Below are 17,585 nucleotides of genomic sequence, written 5' to 3'. Positions count from 1 at the left end.
TGCGTGGCATCAGCTCCAGCGGCTTGCGGGCGTCTGGTGCAGGTCTCGGCTGCCTCAGGCCAGTCCTCTTTGAGCTGGGCCTTTGCATCGAATCCCACGTACGGCAGTGCAAGGAGGTGGCACGGGAAGGGAAATAGTTGACCAGACCCCACATCCCACTGGATGACACCCAACCACCACTGGAGAGATACTCCAACCCTCCAGGCTCCCCGAGCGAGACAAGGCAGAATGATTTCTGCATCCACTGCTCTCTAGGGAAGGATTTCTTCGCCAGCTGTGACGTTCCTGTGAACCCATGGGATGTGATAACAGGTTAAATGCTGTGGCCATGTTTGGTACCACCCCGTGATGGCTCGTGCTCTTCTTTTGGGAGCGTCTCGCAGCCTGTGTGTGACACCTGGCTTGTTCCCCCTGATCACAGCGTCAGAGCTGGCTCCGTTCGGGCTGGGGTCAGGCAGCTCCTGTGCACCCTACTTACAAGCCACCCTCCTTGCTGCCTGTAACCAATGCTATTTATGAGAACGCACAGTCAGGTGTTTATAGCATCTGCATTTCCTTAAAAGACATTAGGAGAGAAAGAGCGAGAGAGAGGTGTCACAGGCAGAAACAAAGAATTAGCAGCACCCCTCAGACGTGACTCAGGAATCGTGCGGTGGTAAAGACAACGCAGCCTTGAGTCATATCAGACAATCGTTAAAAGCAGATTCAACCTCCCGGAAAGCAGGTCCTGCCTGTGACAAGGCTAAACAAAATGTGGCCCTTTCTCCCAAAGCACAGCGTAGCTGTATTACACCTCAGCTTTACAGCCATAACAGGCTAGAGAGCAGACGGCTTCTCGGCTTCAGATGCTGTACATGAGCTCTTAATAGCCCCTTCTTTGTAATGCAAAGTCAAAGCAATGATTTTTAAGATGCGTGTTCCCCACATGCTAGCTACGAAACAGCAGATGGCTGTGGATGTGCCCTCGCAGCCAAACAGCAAACGAGGAGTCAGGCTACTCTAAGAAGTTTTTCCAGAAAACAGCTATCATAGATTTGTCATTGGTGCCGAGAGACAAGAGAGAAATGTGTTTTAATAAATTGACTAAATATGCATTTATCTTGAAGACACAGCCCCTTTGATCCTTTGAGCATACTGGTGTCAGAGGGACTTTAACAGCTCTGAGCAAGCACTGCAATAGCTTGGATAAATAATCTGAACTTTATTACTTTCCAAGAATGATTTCTGAGGGAGTTAGATAGTGCCCTGGGAAACACCGGAAATGGATTTCGTTGCATAAGCTAAACTGTGCGGAATCTGCTCCTCTTGGCCCTGTCCACCATAGACTGGAATTCATAAGGGCAGTGGAAGCAGGGCAAAGCTGAGACTGCTGGGGACCGGTCATCTTAAATTGCATTGCTTCACCCAGTGTGTATTTTAAGTTATGCCAAGGATGTAAGGGTAAACATCTTTTTTTTTTAGCATTTCAGTACATCTAAATATACCCTTGAACAGTATTTACGGGCAGCCACTGTGAGCCAGAGAACTGAAAGTCAAAGCTGACACAGTTCTCTTCATTCACAGCTCCCATTTCTGACTGTATGACACAGCAACAGAATTAAAAGTTTTTTTATTTTACAGCCTAAATGGCAGAAGCCAGAAGCATTTCACCCCACTTCTGACCTCTGGTTTGGCCAAAGACCAAAAGGAGGAATGCTGGAGCAACAGAAAGAATCAGAATACATGATAAACCATCTGCTTAATTCACACTTAGCATCTGATAAATGTGAAGAACTAGAAGATATACACTGGAACTACCCGGGCACCTGATTAAGCATTGCAAAACCAACACGACACAAACAAAAGGCTCCAGAGCTCCTGCCGCTCCCTGACACCAGCATCTCCTCGCCTTTACCAGCTAGCAGTGGGGGGAAGGTGGGCCCCAAGGCCACCAGCTCTGTGCTGTGACCAGGGATGTGGGGGGCCATGCGGGGGCCGTGGACGGGTGGGAAAGGGGAGCGAGCCCCCAGCAGCCCGCCCGTGGCAGCCAGCCGCAGGCAGAGCAGCTGCCTGTGCCGGCAGCCGGCAACGCTCTCTTTGGGACATGGCCCTCCACGACTGCAGAGCTCGGGGTGATAATGTGATATCAATACTAACAGCGAAGCAGTAATAGGGTCAATTCTAATTGAGGGCCCTGGAGATCTATTGCTACGGGGGACATTCAGGATGTGCATTTCTTCTGAAGGTAAAAGACCTTTATGAGAATAAATGTGTGAAGTTTTTGCAGATGAAGTTCACAAGCAATATTGCCCACAGATGCTCTGGGGCTGATCAGGAGCTCCAAACAGGACAGCTTCCTTGTCCAGCAAAATAAAGACACGCGGTACATCACAGCCCTCACCTGCCTCTGGTCGGGATGGCGACTGCGCTGAACTTCGAAAAAGCACAGATTCATTTGTCAGGGGAGATCAATAGTTTATTAACTTAAAGGTCAGTTCACCAAAGCTCCATCTTTACTTGGTTTTGGTCCACTCGGGTTAGGACCGATGACAGTTTGGCTCTCCCCTCTTCACCTGGCCAAGGTGAGCTCTAGCGGGCAAGCCCAGGCGGGGTGCGTCTTGTTGCAACCAAAACCAAGCAGCGATTATCCTGGCTCCATACGGAACTGGTGACAGTTTGTACTGTGAATTTCATTGGCAAAAGGTTTAACTTGTTAAAACTATTAACAATGAAAATCAGAACATGCAGCATAGGAAATAATTGTTTACATATGTCTCATGAAAAGAGCATCTCTGCCAGGTTGGAGAGAGGCTGCAAAGAGGAGAAGGACGTAAGACACAAAAGATTTCCCGCTCCCCATACAAAAAATAATCTACGGAGAAAAACAAGGACTGTATAAGTTATTTTTTAAAAAATCTGTAAAACAACATAGCCAAGGATATTTTAAACACAATTATATAAACACCACATGACGTACTATTAAGAGAGCATGAAAAAGTTTGTTTTGTGGGAGGGTTTTGTAGAAGTTAGAGTTTCCTGGCTGGATCTCTGGAATATCTCCTTTTGGAAACAGATGCTCAAGAAAAATCACTGCCATGAATAGGAGGATTTTTTGAGAGAGATGAATATACCCAGCAAAAATATGGGAAGGATCATAATGCAAAATGCTGGAAGACATGAATTGGGAAACCATCTCGTTTAGCTCAGAAAGGAAGGATCTAGCTCGTTTCAGAACTTAATCAATCAACAACTTAAAGCAGTTTTAGAAGGGAAATACATTTAGTGATAAGGCTGTGATCCCACCGGCTGATCCACGTGGACAAACCCCCCGAGTCCACAGGACTCTGTAGGCACAGGAGTTTTGCCTGCGTGCAGTAGCACGCCGAGCAAAGCTCCGACGGACTCGCTGGGCTAAGAGGCCGGCAAAGTCATTTAGATCAGCTCTCGCTTTGGTCCTCAAATCTCCAGTTATTGCCCTGTTCATGGCCAGAGAGAAACAGCTAGTGACTGAATCTGAAAAGGAGTGCCAGAGCCGGCTTCAGAGCGCCGCTCTGGCAGACTGCCCAATTCATCATTTTACATATGTACAGAACACGGCGCTGGCTTTTTGTAACGTGGATTTGTATCGGTTGTCGCCTACCAGAAAAGGCTACCGAGACTTGAACCAGAAAAGGCTCTTCCTTCGCAGACGTGTGAAGTCTTGCATCCTTTGCAGTGTGGGCTCCTGCCAGCCGCTCTGAACGGGCAAATCAGCAGGATTTCTGCGAAGAACCAAACTTGGGAGCTTGGGCACATGGATCATGCATTGGTCCCTACTCACAAGGAGCGTTTGAGAGTGTTAATATCACCGCTGGCTTGGTGCCTTTTAGGACTTAATCTTTCAGGGTACGATCCACTCTCAGCTTAACGTATTGCTATAGAAACACACCAACAGTGATATTAAAGCTATCAAACTTACAAGCAAATGCTTGACAGCACCATGTAAACTCTCCCAAAGCTGAAAAAATAAACTTTTGTCCTAAACATTTGGCAAAACTGGGCTGGCAGTTGGTGGAAGTCCTGGATGCAGCCGCTGAACTTTACCCAGCCATAAGACACGTCTGACAGCAGAACTGCACAAACAGCTTCTTTTCACAGAGCTTGTTTGATTTCACCATCTCACAGAAAGTCTTGTCAGCTGAGAGGCCGAGGCAAGGAACAAGAGAAAATGAGAGCGGATTAACATTTTAAGTAAACAAACATTGCACGTAACAGGCCGTGCAAATCTTTCCTGTGTTTGAGCAGAGAGAACTGCAAAGAAGTCATTTTTTAAAGGGCTCCTTCACATGGTTTTAATGAAGGAATAAAGAAACTTTGCAGTGAGTGGGAGAATTAGCCCCAAGACTGAAATGTAATGAAATGCAAACGCTCGTATGCATCTGAGCAACAGGCGGATATTCAACAGCTCTGTCCGGTGACCTGCTGTGCTCACCCCAGCCAGAGCCCGGCTTGCCGCAGCCGCGCCCCAGCAAGCCCAGTAGCTTTAGGCCATGGAGGGAATCCCCAGAAACCCTCATTTTTGCAACTGGGGAATAACCGCAGTGTTGTGGTTACCCCATCACTACTTACCGTTGGTGCAGGTCTCATTTGTCACACAGGAGCCGCTGAGGAGGCTGAAGCCTTCCTTACACTTGATGCAGTTCCCGCCGGACCCTTCGCAGGCTAAGCAGTGGTCATCACACCTGGGGAGATAAACCCGGCGTTGCTCTGGAGCAGCCCAAGCCCCTGGCCTCGGGCCACCCTAAGTGGACCATCTGCCAGAAGACGCGTCTGCAGGCACTGGCAAATGTAGAGCGAACTGGTGATGTGGAAAACAGGGAACCTGAAACTGCAAAAGTTACTGCTGCCCTGGGAAAAATGGACTCGGTGGGTCCCTGCTCAGCTCCTAGTGACAGCAGCCACATCCCCAAACTGCTCTCCTGCTGCAAGCGCAGGGGCTCAGAGGGACAAACACGTTTTCCCCCAGCAATCCCATTTAGAAGAAGGGGCTGCAAGGGGGACACGGGCCTCCCCACTGCTTGCACCTCATCTAGCCAGAGAAAACAGCCGGCGCGGGAATGGCAGCCGTTGCTGCAGGGCCGTTCCTGAAACACCTGGAGAGGAAAGCCTGGCCGCTCGCTACTCCTTGCTGGAGAGCCAGCACAGGTCGGATGTGCTGGGAAAACCTTCCAGCAGGCAGGAACCGTGCGGGGTTTGTTACTACCCTGCGAGCCAGCATGTTCAAAGTCACCTTTCATCCTTCACTTTCATGTTCGCTTTAATGAGGCCGACTTGCCTCCCACTCTCCACTTACAGTGCCGAGCGCCCGAGAGTGGGAGAAAATTGCTGTCTTGCAGCATCCCTCCGTCTTCGCCACGCAGCCCCTGCGCTGTGCCAAGGGATGGGCTAAACACTGCTTACACGGGCCCCGGGGGCAAACGGAGCAGGTAGCTCGCGTCCGACATGCCTCTGGGTGCCCGAACGCGTTTGATTGAAAGCTGGGATATTTGTGTAAACACCGGCGTCCTCCCACACCTTCTCCTAAGAGCCCCGGGACAGGGGTCAGCCTGTCCCACTGTAGCCCGAAGGCGTCTTGGCTGAGTGTCTCCCGTGGGGGAGAGCGCAGGTAAATCCGCGCGGGAGGGGAGCGCTGGCCCGCAGCCGGCAGGGTACCGTACCTCTTGCAGACTTTGTGGGGGAGCCCGTGGCTCTCGCCGGGGTAGAAGCCCTTGGGGCAGGCGGGGACGCAGCGCCACTCCGGCGCGGGGGCCTCTCGGGCGCAGGCCGCGCAGTCCACCTCGCCCAGCCCTGCGGGGACAGGGGAGAGGGGGGTGAGGCAGGTGGCAGCGGGGACGGTCGCTGCGGTGCACGAGCCCAGCGAGGGCCCAGCATCCCGCCCCCAGCCCGGGAAGGGACGCGGCGGCACAGCGGTGGCCCTCGGGAAGGGACTGTGGGTTTGGAAGTGCGCCGACCTCTCCGGGGGAGCAGCTGCTGCTCTGAAACACGCACAGGTTTTGCTCTCGTCCCCTGAGCCCCTCCACGGAGCGACGCGGTGGCTGCGCCTGCCGTCCGCTGGGAAAAGGGACGAGATGCTAAATTCCGCTGCGGAGCGGACAGAAGAGGCAGCGGACTGGAGAGGGGCTGAGGTTGCCAGGAAAGCAGAGGTGCCTTGTCCCGATACAGTATGTGACAACTAGACGACAAACTGCAGCGATTAAAAGGGCATTTTTAGAGGCCTTCTGTGCTCTGCGATTGAGAAACGTTTATGCAGGAAAAGGAGAGAAAAGGCTAGAAAATAAATGCAGTGAAGTACATTTACACTGACTGGAATAAGAATTGGAAGGGGAGTAATTTTCTTAAGGGATTAAAAGTCAGTTCAGCTCCACACTTGCTAACAAGATCGATGAATGTTTTGGATTTAGTCCTATCCAGCCACGTATGAAAAACGAGATTCACACCACTGAACAAGAATTGTCTAGAGATCATATAATCATCAGATCGACGACGATTTTGAGGGCAGATGCAAAGATTAACAATGGAAAATAGCTGGACACTCAAAAAGCGAAAAGGACAAAACGTAAAGGGAATCCTGAGCAGCTCAGAAACTGGGCAGAGGTCAGTGTTGCCCAGAAAATCTTTTACAGAAACACAGTGATACCAGCAGGGGAAAAAGGCAGAGATATTTTTAAGCTGAAGGAGCAGTAGAAGGGAACAGCTGGAAGGACACTGCCAAGGCTGCTGTGCGTGCACGGGGGGCAGTTTGGCCAGCGCTGGGCAGTGCTTGCGGGAGCCGATGGCATCCCAGGACGACAGTGTGTTGGCGACAGGACAGAGCAACGCAATGCTGTCCTCACCACCCACAGCAGTGGCCAAAAGACCAGGCAGGGACCTGCGTGGGTCTGTGCGAGGCGGCTTCCTCCATCGCTCGTGCACAGCCTGTGCAACCCCGACCAGGCAGACACAAGCCAAACACGATCTCCAGCCCTGCTGCTTTTTTTCGATGCCGCCCCTCTGCAGACCTCCCAGGCTCCTGCGCCCCTTCCCGGGGGATCTGCGCAGGGAGCTCAGACCCTGCTCCCTGGTAGCCCCAGGCCCCTCGGGTGCCGCGTTGCTCTCTGCAGGGATTCGCAGCCAGGCTGCCCGTAAAGCCTGGGGCACAGCACCGGCAGCGCCCGACTTCGTTTGCCGTAATCTCTCCTGGCGCACGAAGGGACTCGGGGCAGGGAAGGTGACCAGGTGAGCGGGATGCTTTGCAGGACCCCGGAGCGGCTGCTCGCAGCCTCCCGGGAAGACGCCTGGCTGTGCGACAACTGGGGATAATGCGCATTAAGTGCCTGGCGTTTTTATACGCTGGAGAGCCATCTTTGATCATTCTGAGTGGGTTTTATAGCCTCCCCCAACCTTATTAAAGGTTCAGACAGATAAAGAAATACAGAATGGCTCTAATAAAAATGCAAAAACTCCCTCAAAACCTTTCCAATTTGAATATATTCCCACTACCTGGCAGTATGCGGAGGAGACAGGATGGCAGCAGGCTCCCAGCCTAGGGGAACTGAACCCCCCCCGCCAAATCTCCTCCAGCCTTTCCCCATGGGCAAGGTTATTAACTGGGACAAACGCATGAAAAGCAGCCCAGAGCAAAGCCCCCGCCGAGCGACGCACACTGCGGAGGCCCCGGAGCTCTTCCCCGCTGCATTTCGGAGCACTGGGGTTGCCCCCTCCTGCCTCTCCCGCACGGGCTGTCTCGGCCCTCGGGGAAGACATCTCGCCCTGTCCCAGGTTGTCACACACGCCAAGAGGCGCCGGGGCTCTCCCTGGAGGGCTGCAATAGCCGCGGCAGAGCCCACGCGCCGCTGCTCTCCCTCCTCCCAGCTGCTCACTCCGCTCGCCCTTCGGCTCGGCATGGAGCCGGCGCCGCAGGCATCGGCATGCCGGCAAGCCTGGCGCCCGCAAAGCACAAGGGCTGCGGGGGGCTCTGCGCGGCAGCGTGTGCTTGCCTGCGCCGCGGGTGCCGGCAGAGGATGGGTGCCGCGGGCGGACGACGTACCTGCGCAGGCCGGGCAGCCGGCGGGGCAGCTCTCGCACCGCCGGGGCTCCCTGCTGAGGTAGGTGGCGGGCTGGCACTCGGGCACGCAGCTCTCCCCCACCAGGCTGTCGGGAAAGCAGAGAGCACGTTTGCACCCACATACACCGATACGGCCACAAATTTAGGAGGCTTTTAATACGGCCTGCCGCGGCCGGACCTTTGGCCTGCCCCGTGGCGCGGCCGCTCTCGCACGGTGCAGCGCCACGGCCGCGCTTCGCCCGTCCTGCACCCGAGCCAGCCCCGCTGTAACTCACGCACCCCTGCACCCTTCGGCCGCCCCTGCACCCAGGTTTCGCACACGGGGCTGCAGCCGGTGGTCGGTGCAGATTTGCAGGGGCCTGTGAAGAGAGCGGGGACATTGCCCCTTGCCTGTCTGTCGTCCCCCCCCATTTCTCCCACCGCTGCCACTCAGGTCAGTGCTGTTGGCCCCAGGCGCTGCACCGCGGCCATCAACAGCCCCAAACAACCACGAAGCAAACGGAAAGACTCATCCGCTGTGAAATGGCACAGCCGCGCTGCCTGCTGCCTCCTCCCGGAGCAGAAGGCGGCTGAAAGCCAGCCAGCACTTCAAAAGAAATTATAAGTCCTGCCTGGGACCAGAGGAACTGCTGCAGGTTCTTTAATTAAACGTTCAAGAGGAAACAGAATTATTTTTTTACGCGGGCAGCCAGCCCGACTCTCCCACAGGCCTAGTGCACCATTAGGCTCTTTGGAATAAAAGGAAATTGTTTCAAGTGTGCTTCCTCCGAAGAGGCTTTTAGTAACTCGAGGGCCCCTGGCTTTTGAGGGATTAAACCACTTGGTTTTATTCACTCTCATAATGATGCGTGCGGAGACGCTGCCGCGTGGCCCCCCCCCCCTCCACGGCCAGCTCCACGCTGGGCTGCCACGTCCCTCGGGCAGGGGCCGTCCCCCTGCTCTGCACCAGCACGGCTCCTGGCGCCGGCTGCGCTTCCCACGGCGGGGACCCTGCAGCCCCGGGGCTCCCTGCCGCCGGAGGGAGGCTCCCGGCTTCTCCGAGCGGCAGAAACAGCAGAGCGGGAACACACTTAGCAAAGCTGCCACTGCTGGGCTGTTAGTGCTTTAACGTGACAGAGATGATTTAAAGCCCTAGCTTAAAAGGATATTGGACAATAAAAAGGAAGCATCGTACGGATTGTGTCTGAGAAGTGCCTCCACTTTTACTCTTCTGAGGGAGTAGATAATCCTTTGGCAGCAGCGATTGCCTCCCCTGCAAGAACCCTGTCATTACCCAGTCACTCCGGCTCACTTACAGCCTTTGAGCAAAGCCCAGTGCTCCTGGATTTTACTTTCCATGTTCACCCGTGGGGGGAAAAGAGCTTCCTGCGCCGGGCCCAGCCCTGCCTGTCCCGCAGCCTGCGTGATGCTGTCTGCTGCTCACAGGCGTTGCTGGGCCCTGCGCCCGCAAAGGCACGGATGGAAAGCCATGCGCGCACCCTATCTTCTCGGGGAGCAGGGCAGAAAGATGCTCTTGTGCTGGAAAGAGCGTGCCCCCGCTAGCTATGCTTGACCAGCTAGCGCTAGCGCGACTGAACTGGCGTGTCTGGTAAAATTTTACTAGGGAGACATGGCCCTAAGCAAAGGGCTTCTGCATTTGCAGCAAGCATTTTCAATCTACCTGGAATAGTTATTTATAGGCTTACAGGATTATAGGAGGATTTTTTTTTTTTATATACCCTTTTTAGATGCCCTTGCTCCTGCCTTACAAGCAACCTCAGTGAAAGGAGAGTAAATCATCAGCGCTAGGGACTGTCAAGAAGTTGAGAAGATGCAGCAATTCTAGGGCGACACGGGGGTTTGCTGCTCAGCCCCCCCGGGGCCTCAGCGGGGCAGGATGCGTCGCACCGGCGAGGCCAGGCACGCGGGGAGAGGGAGCCGGCTGCGCACGGGCTGCTTAGCCACAGAGCGGGCATCACCCCAGGAGCCCATTTTCAGCAGTGAGTGACTGCCCTGGGGCCCGGACGCCTGCTCAGGCCGGCTGCACGTCGCTGCGGGGCCAGGAGCTGCTCTGCTCACAGGACGCTGAATTCGGAAGGACGTTTCCATGCAATTTCAGCGGGTGTTGCATCAAGCTGACCCGCTAGGGAATTGCTACCTCTCTTTCCGTTGGGATTTTAGCAAAGGCTGTCTTTGACCACAGCACAGCACCTGCCACAGTGGCAAGCACTGTAGAAAAAGAAATGAAATTTAGACTGTGCTTTTTGGCTAAGAGAGGGACATGGGGTGCTACCTTTAAATTCCCAAACCTCTAGCACTTTGTGTCCCAGCTGTCACACTACTGAAGCAGGATCTAGATCTTGAACTAATTCATCCTCTAACTTCCCATCATGGGCAGGCTCCTCATAAGTCTTCCAAATATAAAATAGATACAAATGCTGAAGGTATAAGCTTGCTCTGTGCTGGTATTTTACCTGAATCCATCTTTGCATGCAGTACATTTATCTGGTTCGCCGACACATTTTTTACAGCTTTGATGACATTTAAGACAGCGTTTCTGACCTTTCAAAAAACAAAGAGAGTCGGTGAGAATAAAATCTGGACAGTGATTTGCAAGTGGCAGTCACAGCCACAAAGCCACGTGCAGTGCTGCAATCCAGCATGGTTTTAGCAGCAGCTAATCGGGGAGGAGATGCACGTCCTCCGCCCACCCGCATGAGCCCCTGCTAGTGCAGATGACCTCCAAGTGCCTTTTCAGACCATAGGAATATTCAAAAGAGGATAGAGTGAATATTTATGTGACTACAGCAGGCTGGCTCGGACTGGCAACGTGCTTCAGAGTCAAAAGGATGTTTCTTTTCCCAGGTGCCAGGTTCGCCCCTTGCTGCCCGAAGGCAATGAACGCAGGAGCAACCGCTAATGTGGGCGAGATTTCACCCTTCAGGAGGGCTCCATCCAGCTTTCACTAAAGCTGAAAGGAGCCTTTAGCGGGAGCTGGATCGAGCCTTTGAACCCTCATATGGGCAAAACCTCTTTGAATCCTGCTCTGTTGCTTCCAGAGGTGCACCCGACAGAGGGATGCGGGAGAAGCAGCGTTTCTCTTCCTGCCCACAGCTGGCTATGCTGAAGCCCACTTCTGTAATAGTCTGAGCAGGCGGCTGTTCTGTGCTTACTGCCTGCAGCCACAGAAGAGCACGGGGACGAAAGGAGGTGCAGGAGGGGAGGAACCACCCTTCTCTTGACAAAAAAACGTGTCCACTTTGTACAGTGCAGAAACGCCTTCCCGAATCTCCTCTCTGTACTTTAGGCAGCATGTGGTATTTGTGTCCTGTGGCTGTGGGATGATCTATGGCAAAATACCTTAACTGGCTCTTACTGGCATTACCTACTAGGAAGAAATGCATTTACAAGCAGCTATGATTATTAATAACGGCTTCCCCTGACTAACAGCTGTTTGCCAGCTTTGAATGCCTCTGCTTTGTACCATCCCCTGCACACCAAGAGTTTTTCCTCCTCCACATGCAGGTCTGGGTGTATTTCTAAGCCAGAACCCAGAAATGGAGGTGGCTTCTTCCATCTGTATCACTTAAAATAGAAGTAAATCCTGCACATTCTCATGCTACAGTTTACAAGTGATACAGGTCCTTACGTTCCTCGGGGTAAAATCCCGGCGGGCACAGCACCACGCACGTGTTCATTTCCTGGTGATGATAGAGGCTCCGCTTGCACGCCGTGCACTGGTTTGGGCCTCTCCCGAAGCACCTCTCACATCCTTTATAGCACCTCCGGCACCTTCTTGCGCCTTTGTCACCAAAAAACCCTGACGGGCACGAGCTCACACACATCCTGCAGGAAGGAACCGAGAGAACGGTAAGACCCCTGTGCTTGGTCAGACAGGCAATGTCCTGCAACCAGGCAAAGCCATGGGAGGTGAGCGCAGAGCAAAGGCAGGCGGCACAGGGTGCCTTATGCCGTGCGTAGGTCCTGACAGAGCTCCCATGTCTGCCTGTCTGTCTTGCACCCATCTGTCCTGCTCACTGGGAGGGATCGCAGGCAGCGCTATGCTCGTACAGCCCCAGGCGCGGGGAAGGAGGTTGGTCGGGGCATGGGGCAGAGCTCATTTTCAAAATGTACAGTGTATTCTCAGCTCATTAGGTCTGGCGTTTAGTCACCATGCTTGGTATTTACTGAAAATAAATCTTGTTTATGCAAATGTCCCTAAATTCTCCTGGCTGACAGCAGCAGGGCCGTGCTTGCTGCATGGCAGTTATCCCGGCGGCCAGGTTCCCCTCCACCTCATCACTTACAGAATTAGTACCTCATTCAGAAAGTCTTCCAGCCTTAACAGCAATTTTGTCTTGTTTACTTCTTATTTACTTATTACTTCTTGTTTACTTCTTAAGATTTAAGTTGTCTTGAATTTGTGGCTCTGTAATAAACAGCAGGAGACTCGACTCTCCAGCTAGCTGCACGCTACCACCAACTGCTTCAGCAAGATTAGGGGTAAGCTTTCCCCATGACAGCCAAAGAGATTTAGGACCCTAAAGCTGCGTTTCAGAAGTCGTTTGGCACCTCAGCAATCTGTCCCTTGGGCTCCTGAGCCCATCGGTGACTCCTGACGGCAAAGCCAATGCTCCTGGAAACATTTTTCCCCAAAAGACTTACATTCCTAAGGTTCTCCAGAGACCTCTAGCTCTATTTGCCCCATACCATTGTATCCCAGTTGATGGCAAAAATCCCCATACCTTCTCCTATCTCTTCCCTCTACTTTCTGTCTCATACACTCTGACTTCTCCACTGAAACATCTAAGCCCCACGTTGTTGTGTGACCCCTGGTGAAAGGTAGCCCAGGGAGCAAGGGCAGGAGGACTCGAGGCCTCTGCTCTGCATGTGCATCTTGGCACCCTGCTAGCCCTTTGCTGCGGCACGTTTGCCCCTCGCACCGGTGCTAGTCCGCGGGGACCGGACTGAGAGCCGTCCATCAGCCTTGTGCAGCCTCTAGCTTTAAGGTGCCACAAGTGCTCCCGCACACCCATCATGTGGGGTCAGCTTTCAATCTGAGCAGCATGCGGGGAACCTGTAGCATGCAGAGGAATAATGCGAAGGAGCCCGTTACCTGCCGCTTTTCACGCTCCCAAGGCTGTAGTGGATGCAGTTCAAGCACTGGTCGGCGTTGGGACCATCGCATCCCTGGTCGCCACACTCAGGATGGCACAGACCTTCAAGAGAGGAGAGATTTCTGCTGAACGAGCTCTTCCAAGCTCTTCTGGTTTGGGCCTCGGTACAAAAGACTGTTTTAGTGCCTCTGGCTCGAAAGGGAGAGGAAGAGCGTTTGCCCATGCCCCCAAGCCGGCCGGCTGCCAGGATGCTCACAGCCCAGCCTCCGAGGCTGCCCTTTCCTGGCCGCGCTCCCTCCCCGTCACCGCACCGGGTTCCCCAACCTAGGGAGAGGGCAGGGAGCCCAGGCGCCTTTGCCTGCCCCCCTGCCTGCCTGCAGCCCCGGGCAGGCGGCCCACAGCCCGCGGCCCACCGCAGCCGTACCGCTCCCCTCTGGGCCGCTCGCCTCCCCCGCTCGTTTTATCCTCCTCCGCAAACATCCCGCGCTGCCTTCCTTCAGCTCACCCCCCCCAAGGGCAAACACACACATGCACACACGTGGGGGCAGCGCTGAAAGAGAGAACGGTGCCTTTGAAGCGATGTCTCAAGGGGAAAGCCGCGGCCGGGAAGGACCCCACACGTGTGTTCTGTTCCCGTTAAGGGATGCTGCGGCCGTGGGCGAGCGCGCGGATGCCCCGAGCGCTCCTGTGCTTGCACGGCATCCCCCGCTGCCGCCGCCGTCCACAGGGTCGGCACTGCCTGGCCGCAGCAGCACGGCCAACCTTGGCAGGGACAACCTCGCCCCAGACGTGCCGGGCTCAGGCTGGGCCCGCAATGGCATCAGGGTCAGCCTGCGTGGAGAGGGCTGGCCCTTAGGAAAGGCGGCAGGACGGAGGAGGGATGTACCCCCCTTCGGAGGAATGGGGCCGCGGTGGTGGAAAGCCCAGGCAGACGTGTCGTGGGAGCTTGCTCTGTCCCCCCGCAGCAAGGGGACATCGGAGGGAAGGGGCAAGCAGCTCGCAAGCAGGAAACCCGGAGGCACCAGGGCCTGCCAGAAATGTCTTCTGCAAGAAAAGGAGGGCTGCAATAACCCCCCCGCCAGCTGCTCCCCCTTAGCGACATCCTCGCGATGACAGCCTGCTGCCGCGCACTGAGCGAGACGGATGAAACCTTTGCCTCGGGAAAGCCAAAGGCAAAGTCCTCACACAGGTGAGGATTTTGGCCGCTGTTTTCTGGCTCTGCCTGTGGTTGGTCCCGTCCTCCTCATCCTCATTCAGCCCTGGCACTGGCCCCTGCCGACTGCTCCAGGACTTTCCCCACATCCAGCCTGGTGCTGTGCGAGGAGCTGGCCTCCCCGGCATCCCACCGGGCTCCCGCTGGTGCGGCCGCGGGCGGCTTTGCAGCCGGCCCCGGAGCTTCCCTCACCTCCCCGCATCCGGTGGGGGAGGTAGGCACAGGATCTTTTTTTACTCCCCAGACATCTTCACCGCCAATTTGTGGTAGGAGCGCCGGAACGGGCTGTTTTGCTAACTTCTAATTTCACCGCTTGCCGCGGTCCCTCCGGCAGCAGGCAGCGCGGGGGCTGGCAGCGCCGGACGCGGCTGGCTTTGCTCTGCGCTCTGGCGCGCTCGTCCCAAATCCTGCCTCCGCTCTCCTGCCGTGCACACCGCGGCAGAGGGGAGGAGAGCCGGAGCGCTGGATCAGGCCTTCCTGCTCTCCTACCCTGTGCCGTTTAACCACTCGCAGCCTGACACCTGGCTCCTGTTAAACACCCCGCATCCGGACAGAAACTTGGCCAATGGGCCTGGGAAGAGCAACCAGGATGCCCAGCCGCAGAGAGACCCGGAGTGGCGGATTCAGGACCACGACACGGTGCCTGCAGGACCGCGGGATTTCGCTGTGCTGTGCCTGGGCTTGCTCCGTCTCCCAGTGCTGGGATGGGGAGGTCACCGGCTTCCTCCTCTCGCTCGGTGCGAGAGTGACCGTGACCCGGGTGCTGCGCTGAGCCAGCGCGTGGCAAAGCGCCGAGCAGGCAGGCGTCCTGGCTCGGCGCCGCCATCCCCCTGGCCCAGCTGAGATTTGGGCTGCCACTCAGCACTGAGAAAGATGGTGTAGGAAGGCGCCGCGGAGCGCTGCAGGGCGGCAGGGAGCACTTTTGTGTCCCAAGAGCTGGCGCGTCTGTCCTCCGCGAATCCTCTACCACGCTTCAAACTGCCCACAGCCTGTAGCTTGTCAAAACCTACCTAGCTGCACATTAATACTTGTTCCCGCTCACCATAATTTATAAGACCACAGGAAAAACCACACTGACTTTCCTTCCCTGTCCCCAGAGCGGCCCTGAGTTTTTCCTGGATTGCATTTCCCCAGCTCACGACGGTCTCCACAGCAGGGCACCCCTGTGCTGCGGGAAGCACCGGCCCCACCGGCCCTTCGGCACTTACCTGTATACTCCTCCTCCTCCTCCACAATCTCCACCTGGCTCTGGAGGAGGGCGGCCTTCGACGGCTCCATCTCCGAGGCCGAGATCTCGAGCATCCTCGAGCGGGAGTGGTGGGAACTGAGCGTGTTGTAGGGGTGCTCGGCCGTGCCGTAGAAAAGGAGGCTCCATTCCTTCAGCTTCCCTGCGGTAGACACAAAGTCACGAGAAACCCGCCACGCGTCTCCCTGCTGCTCGCAGCTCCCCGGAGCAAGGATGCCTCTTCCTCCTCCCTGGAGGAGTGGAGACCCAGAGGACTTGCGAGTGAAGCAGCGTTTTGGGGTAAACCGAGGGAAGCTGCAGCAGGGAGAGAGCAGCAAGAGCATAAGGAGCGAAGAGGACACGGACCATCTCCTGGCAGGTACGTCAGGGCTTAGCTGCTTGCATGGCGATAAAGAAGCGAACAACGTAAAACCAGAACTCTTCATTAGCCCGCTGAGCTCTCAGTCTGAACTAAGGCAACGGTTTAAGGTGCGTATGAGGGATTTTTTAATGCTGTAACTCTTGTCTGATAAATCGCAGTGCCACCATATACTTAATGCCCAAAGTACAGAGAGAGCCATTAACTTTAAAAGCTACAATTTAAGACCTGGAGGATTATTTCCATCTGATAAAAGCAGGCCCAGCACACGCGACGAGATTATTTTTAGCTGTGCTCTCCACAGCCTCCTCAACCAGAGCACCAACCACCTCCCGCCCAACGTTTAAGAGGTGCAAGCACTGCATTGCCCCAAACACAGCGGGGCACAAGCCGGGACTTCTGCGCGCAGAAGGGTAACCCCCGGGTTACACCCCGCAGTCGTGCCTCGGGGGGCCTGTGCGGATCCCGTGCCGTTTCGTACCGCGGTCTCGCACACCCCAGGGCAACAGGCAGGAGGGCTGGCTCGGGGCCACGTCTTGCCCGAGCGGGGAGCTGCTCCTCCCCATCACGCACGGCCAAAGCACAACTAGACCCAGCCAGGGAGCGGAAACGCGCCGCGGGGTCCTGCCGCTGCTGGGACGGGCAGTCGCCACGCTGCGGGCGTGGGAAACACGTCCTCACCCTCCTCATCCTCCCAGCCAGGCTGGGGCTGGTGCACCTCTGGGAGGACCTGCTACGGCCGTTCTCTGCGTTCGCTACGGCCTGAGCTCCGCGAGGGTAACCCCGCGCTTGGAGAGAGCCCGACCTGCACCCAGGCCTGGGAAGGGTGCAGCCCGTGGCGGGTGGCTCTGCACGGGTGTCCTCTGCTGACCTGTGCAATGTGGGGGGGCGAGGGGGGTGCTCTGCCACCTGGTCCATAAAATGCTGCTGCTTCTTTTCAACACTGTTTTTTTTGGTCTTAATTCCCAATCAATGCTTTGGAAAGCAAGTTATTTCAAGCCTGCGGTGCATTTGGTTTTAACTACTAATCCCTAAATTTCCAGGAAGGGCTTAACATTTCAAACACTCAAATATCTTGGCTTTCTGTGCCCTAAGTTTCTTTAGGCTACACTTGGAAAGGACTAAAAGGATCCACCTGCTTAAGCATTTAAAGTGAGTTTTGACTGTGAGGAGGCTGCAAACATTGGACAGGAAAGCTCGGGCTGTTTTAATTGGGAAGAGTTCAGCCATAAGCCTCCAGCCAAGCGAACGAATTACTCTAAATCCTTGGGGCATTTTGTCACCCCGAGCAGCGCGTAGCACGGCTGAGACCCTCTCGGGGAGAGGGGCCAAGGCCAGGCCTGGCTGCGCACGGCTGTGCTCGGCCTCGGCGAAGGGATGCCGGAGGCTACGGGGTGCGTAGCTCCCTGAGGGCCGGGCAGCGCGGGAGTCTGCAACCGTGCGGCCCTAGGGCCACGGGAAAGAAGGGACACATTTCTGCGGGGCCTTATTCCCTCGCAGCAGAAAGCCGAGGAGTTGTCTGTTATCTGACTTTTAATAGTATCAAGCAGGCTTTAATGATAGTAGGATTAAGGGTGTTTAAGGCGTTTCTGCATCTGAACCAAACGGCA

At 55.3% G+C, this 17,585-nt stretch overlaps 1 protein-coding gene across 1 annotated transcript in view; it reads right to left on the bottom strand.

The window, feature by feature from the left end:
- Window positions 1-2,439: 2,439 nt before the first annotated feature.
- Window positions 2,440-17,585, bottom strand: part of PCSK6 (proprotein convertase subtilisin/kexin type 6) — a 53,784-nt gene continuing 38,638 nt past the window's right edge. The window contains exons 15-22 of the mRNA XM_067305787.1: window positions 15,580-15,759; window positions 13,158-13,260; window positions 11,691-11,887; window positions 10,516-10,603; window positions 8,045-8,148; window positions 5,676-5,805; window positions 4,588-4,700; window positions 2,440-4,156 (exon numbers count right to left, since the gene is read on the bottom strand). Of these exons, the coding sequence (XP_067161888.1) occupies window positions 4,059-4,156; window positions 4,588-4,700; window positions 5,676-5,805; window positions 8,045-8,148; window positions 10,516-10,603; window positions 11,691-11,887; window positions 13,158-13,260; window positions 15,580-15,759 (1,013 nt within the window). The 3' untranslated portion in view covers window positions 2,440-4,058. The remainder of the gene's footprint in view (window positions 4,157-4,587; window positions 4,701-5,675; window positions 5,806-8,044; window positions 8,149-10,515; window positions 10,604-11,690; window positions 11,888-13,157; window positions 13,261-15,579; window positions 15,760-17,585) is intronic.

This window comes from Apteryx mantelli, chromosome 15 (assembly GCF_036417845.1).
Source record: "Apteryx mantelli isolate bAptMan1 chromosome 15, bAptMan1.hap1, whole genome shotgun sequence".
Classification (NCBI taxonomy): domain Eukaryota; kingdom Metazoa; phylum Chordata; class Aves; order Apterygiformes; family Apterygidae; genus Apteryx; species Apteryx mantelli.
This window is presented reverse-complemented; position numbering and strand designations above follow the sequence as displayed.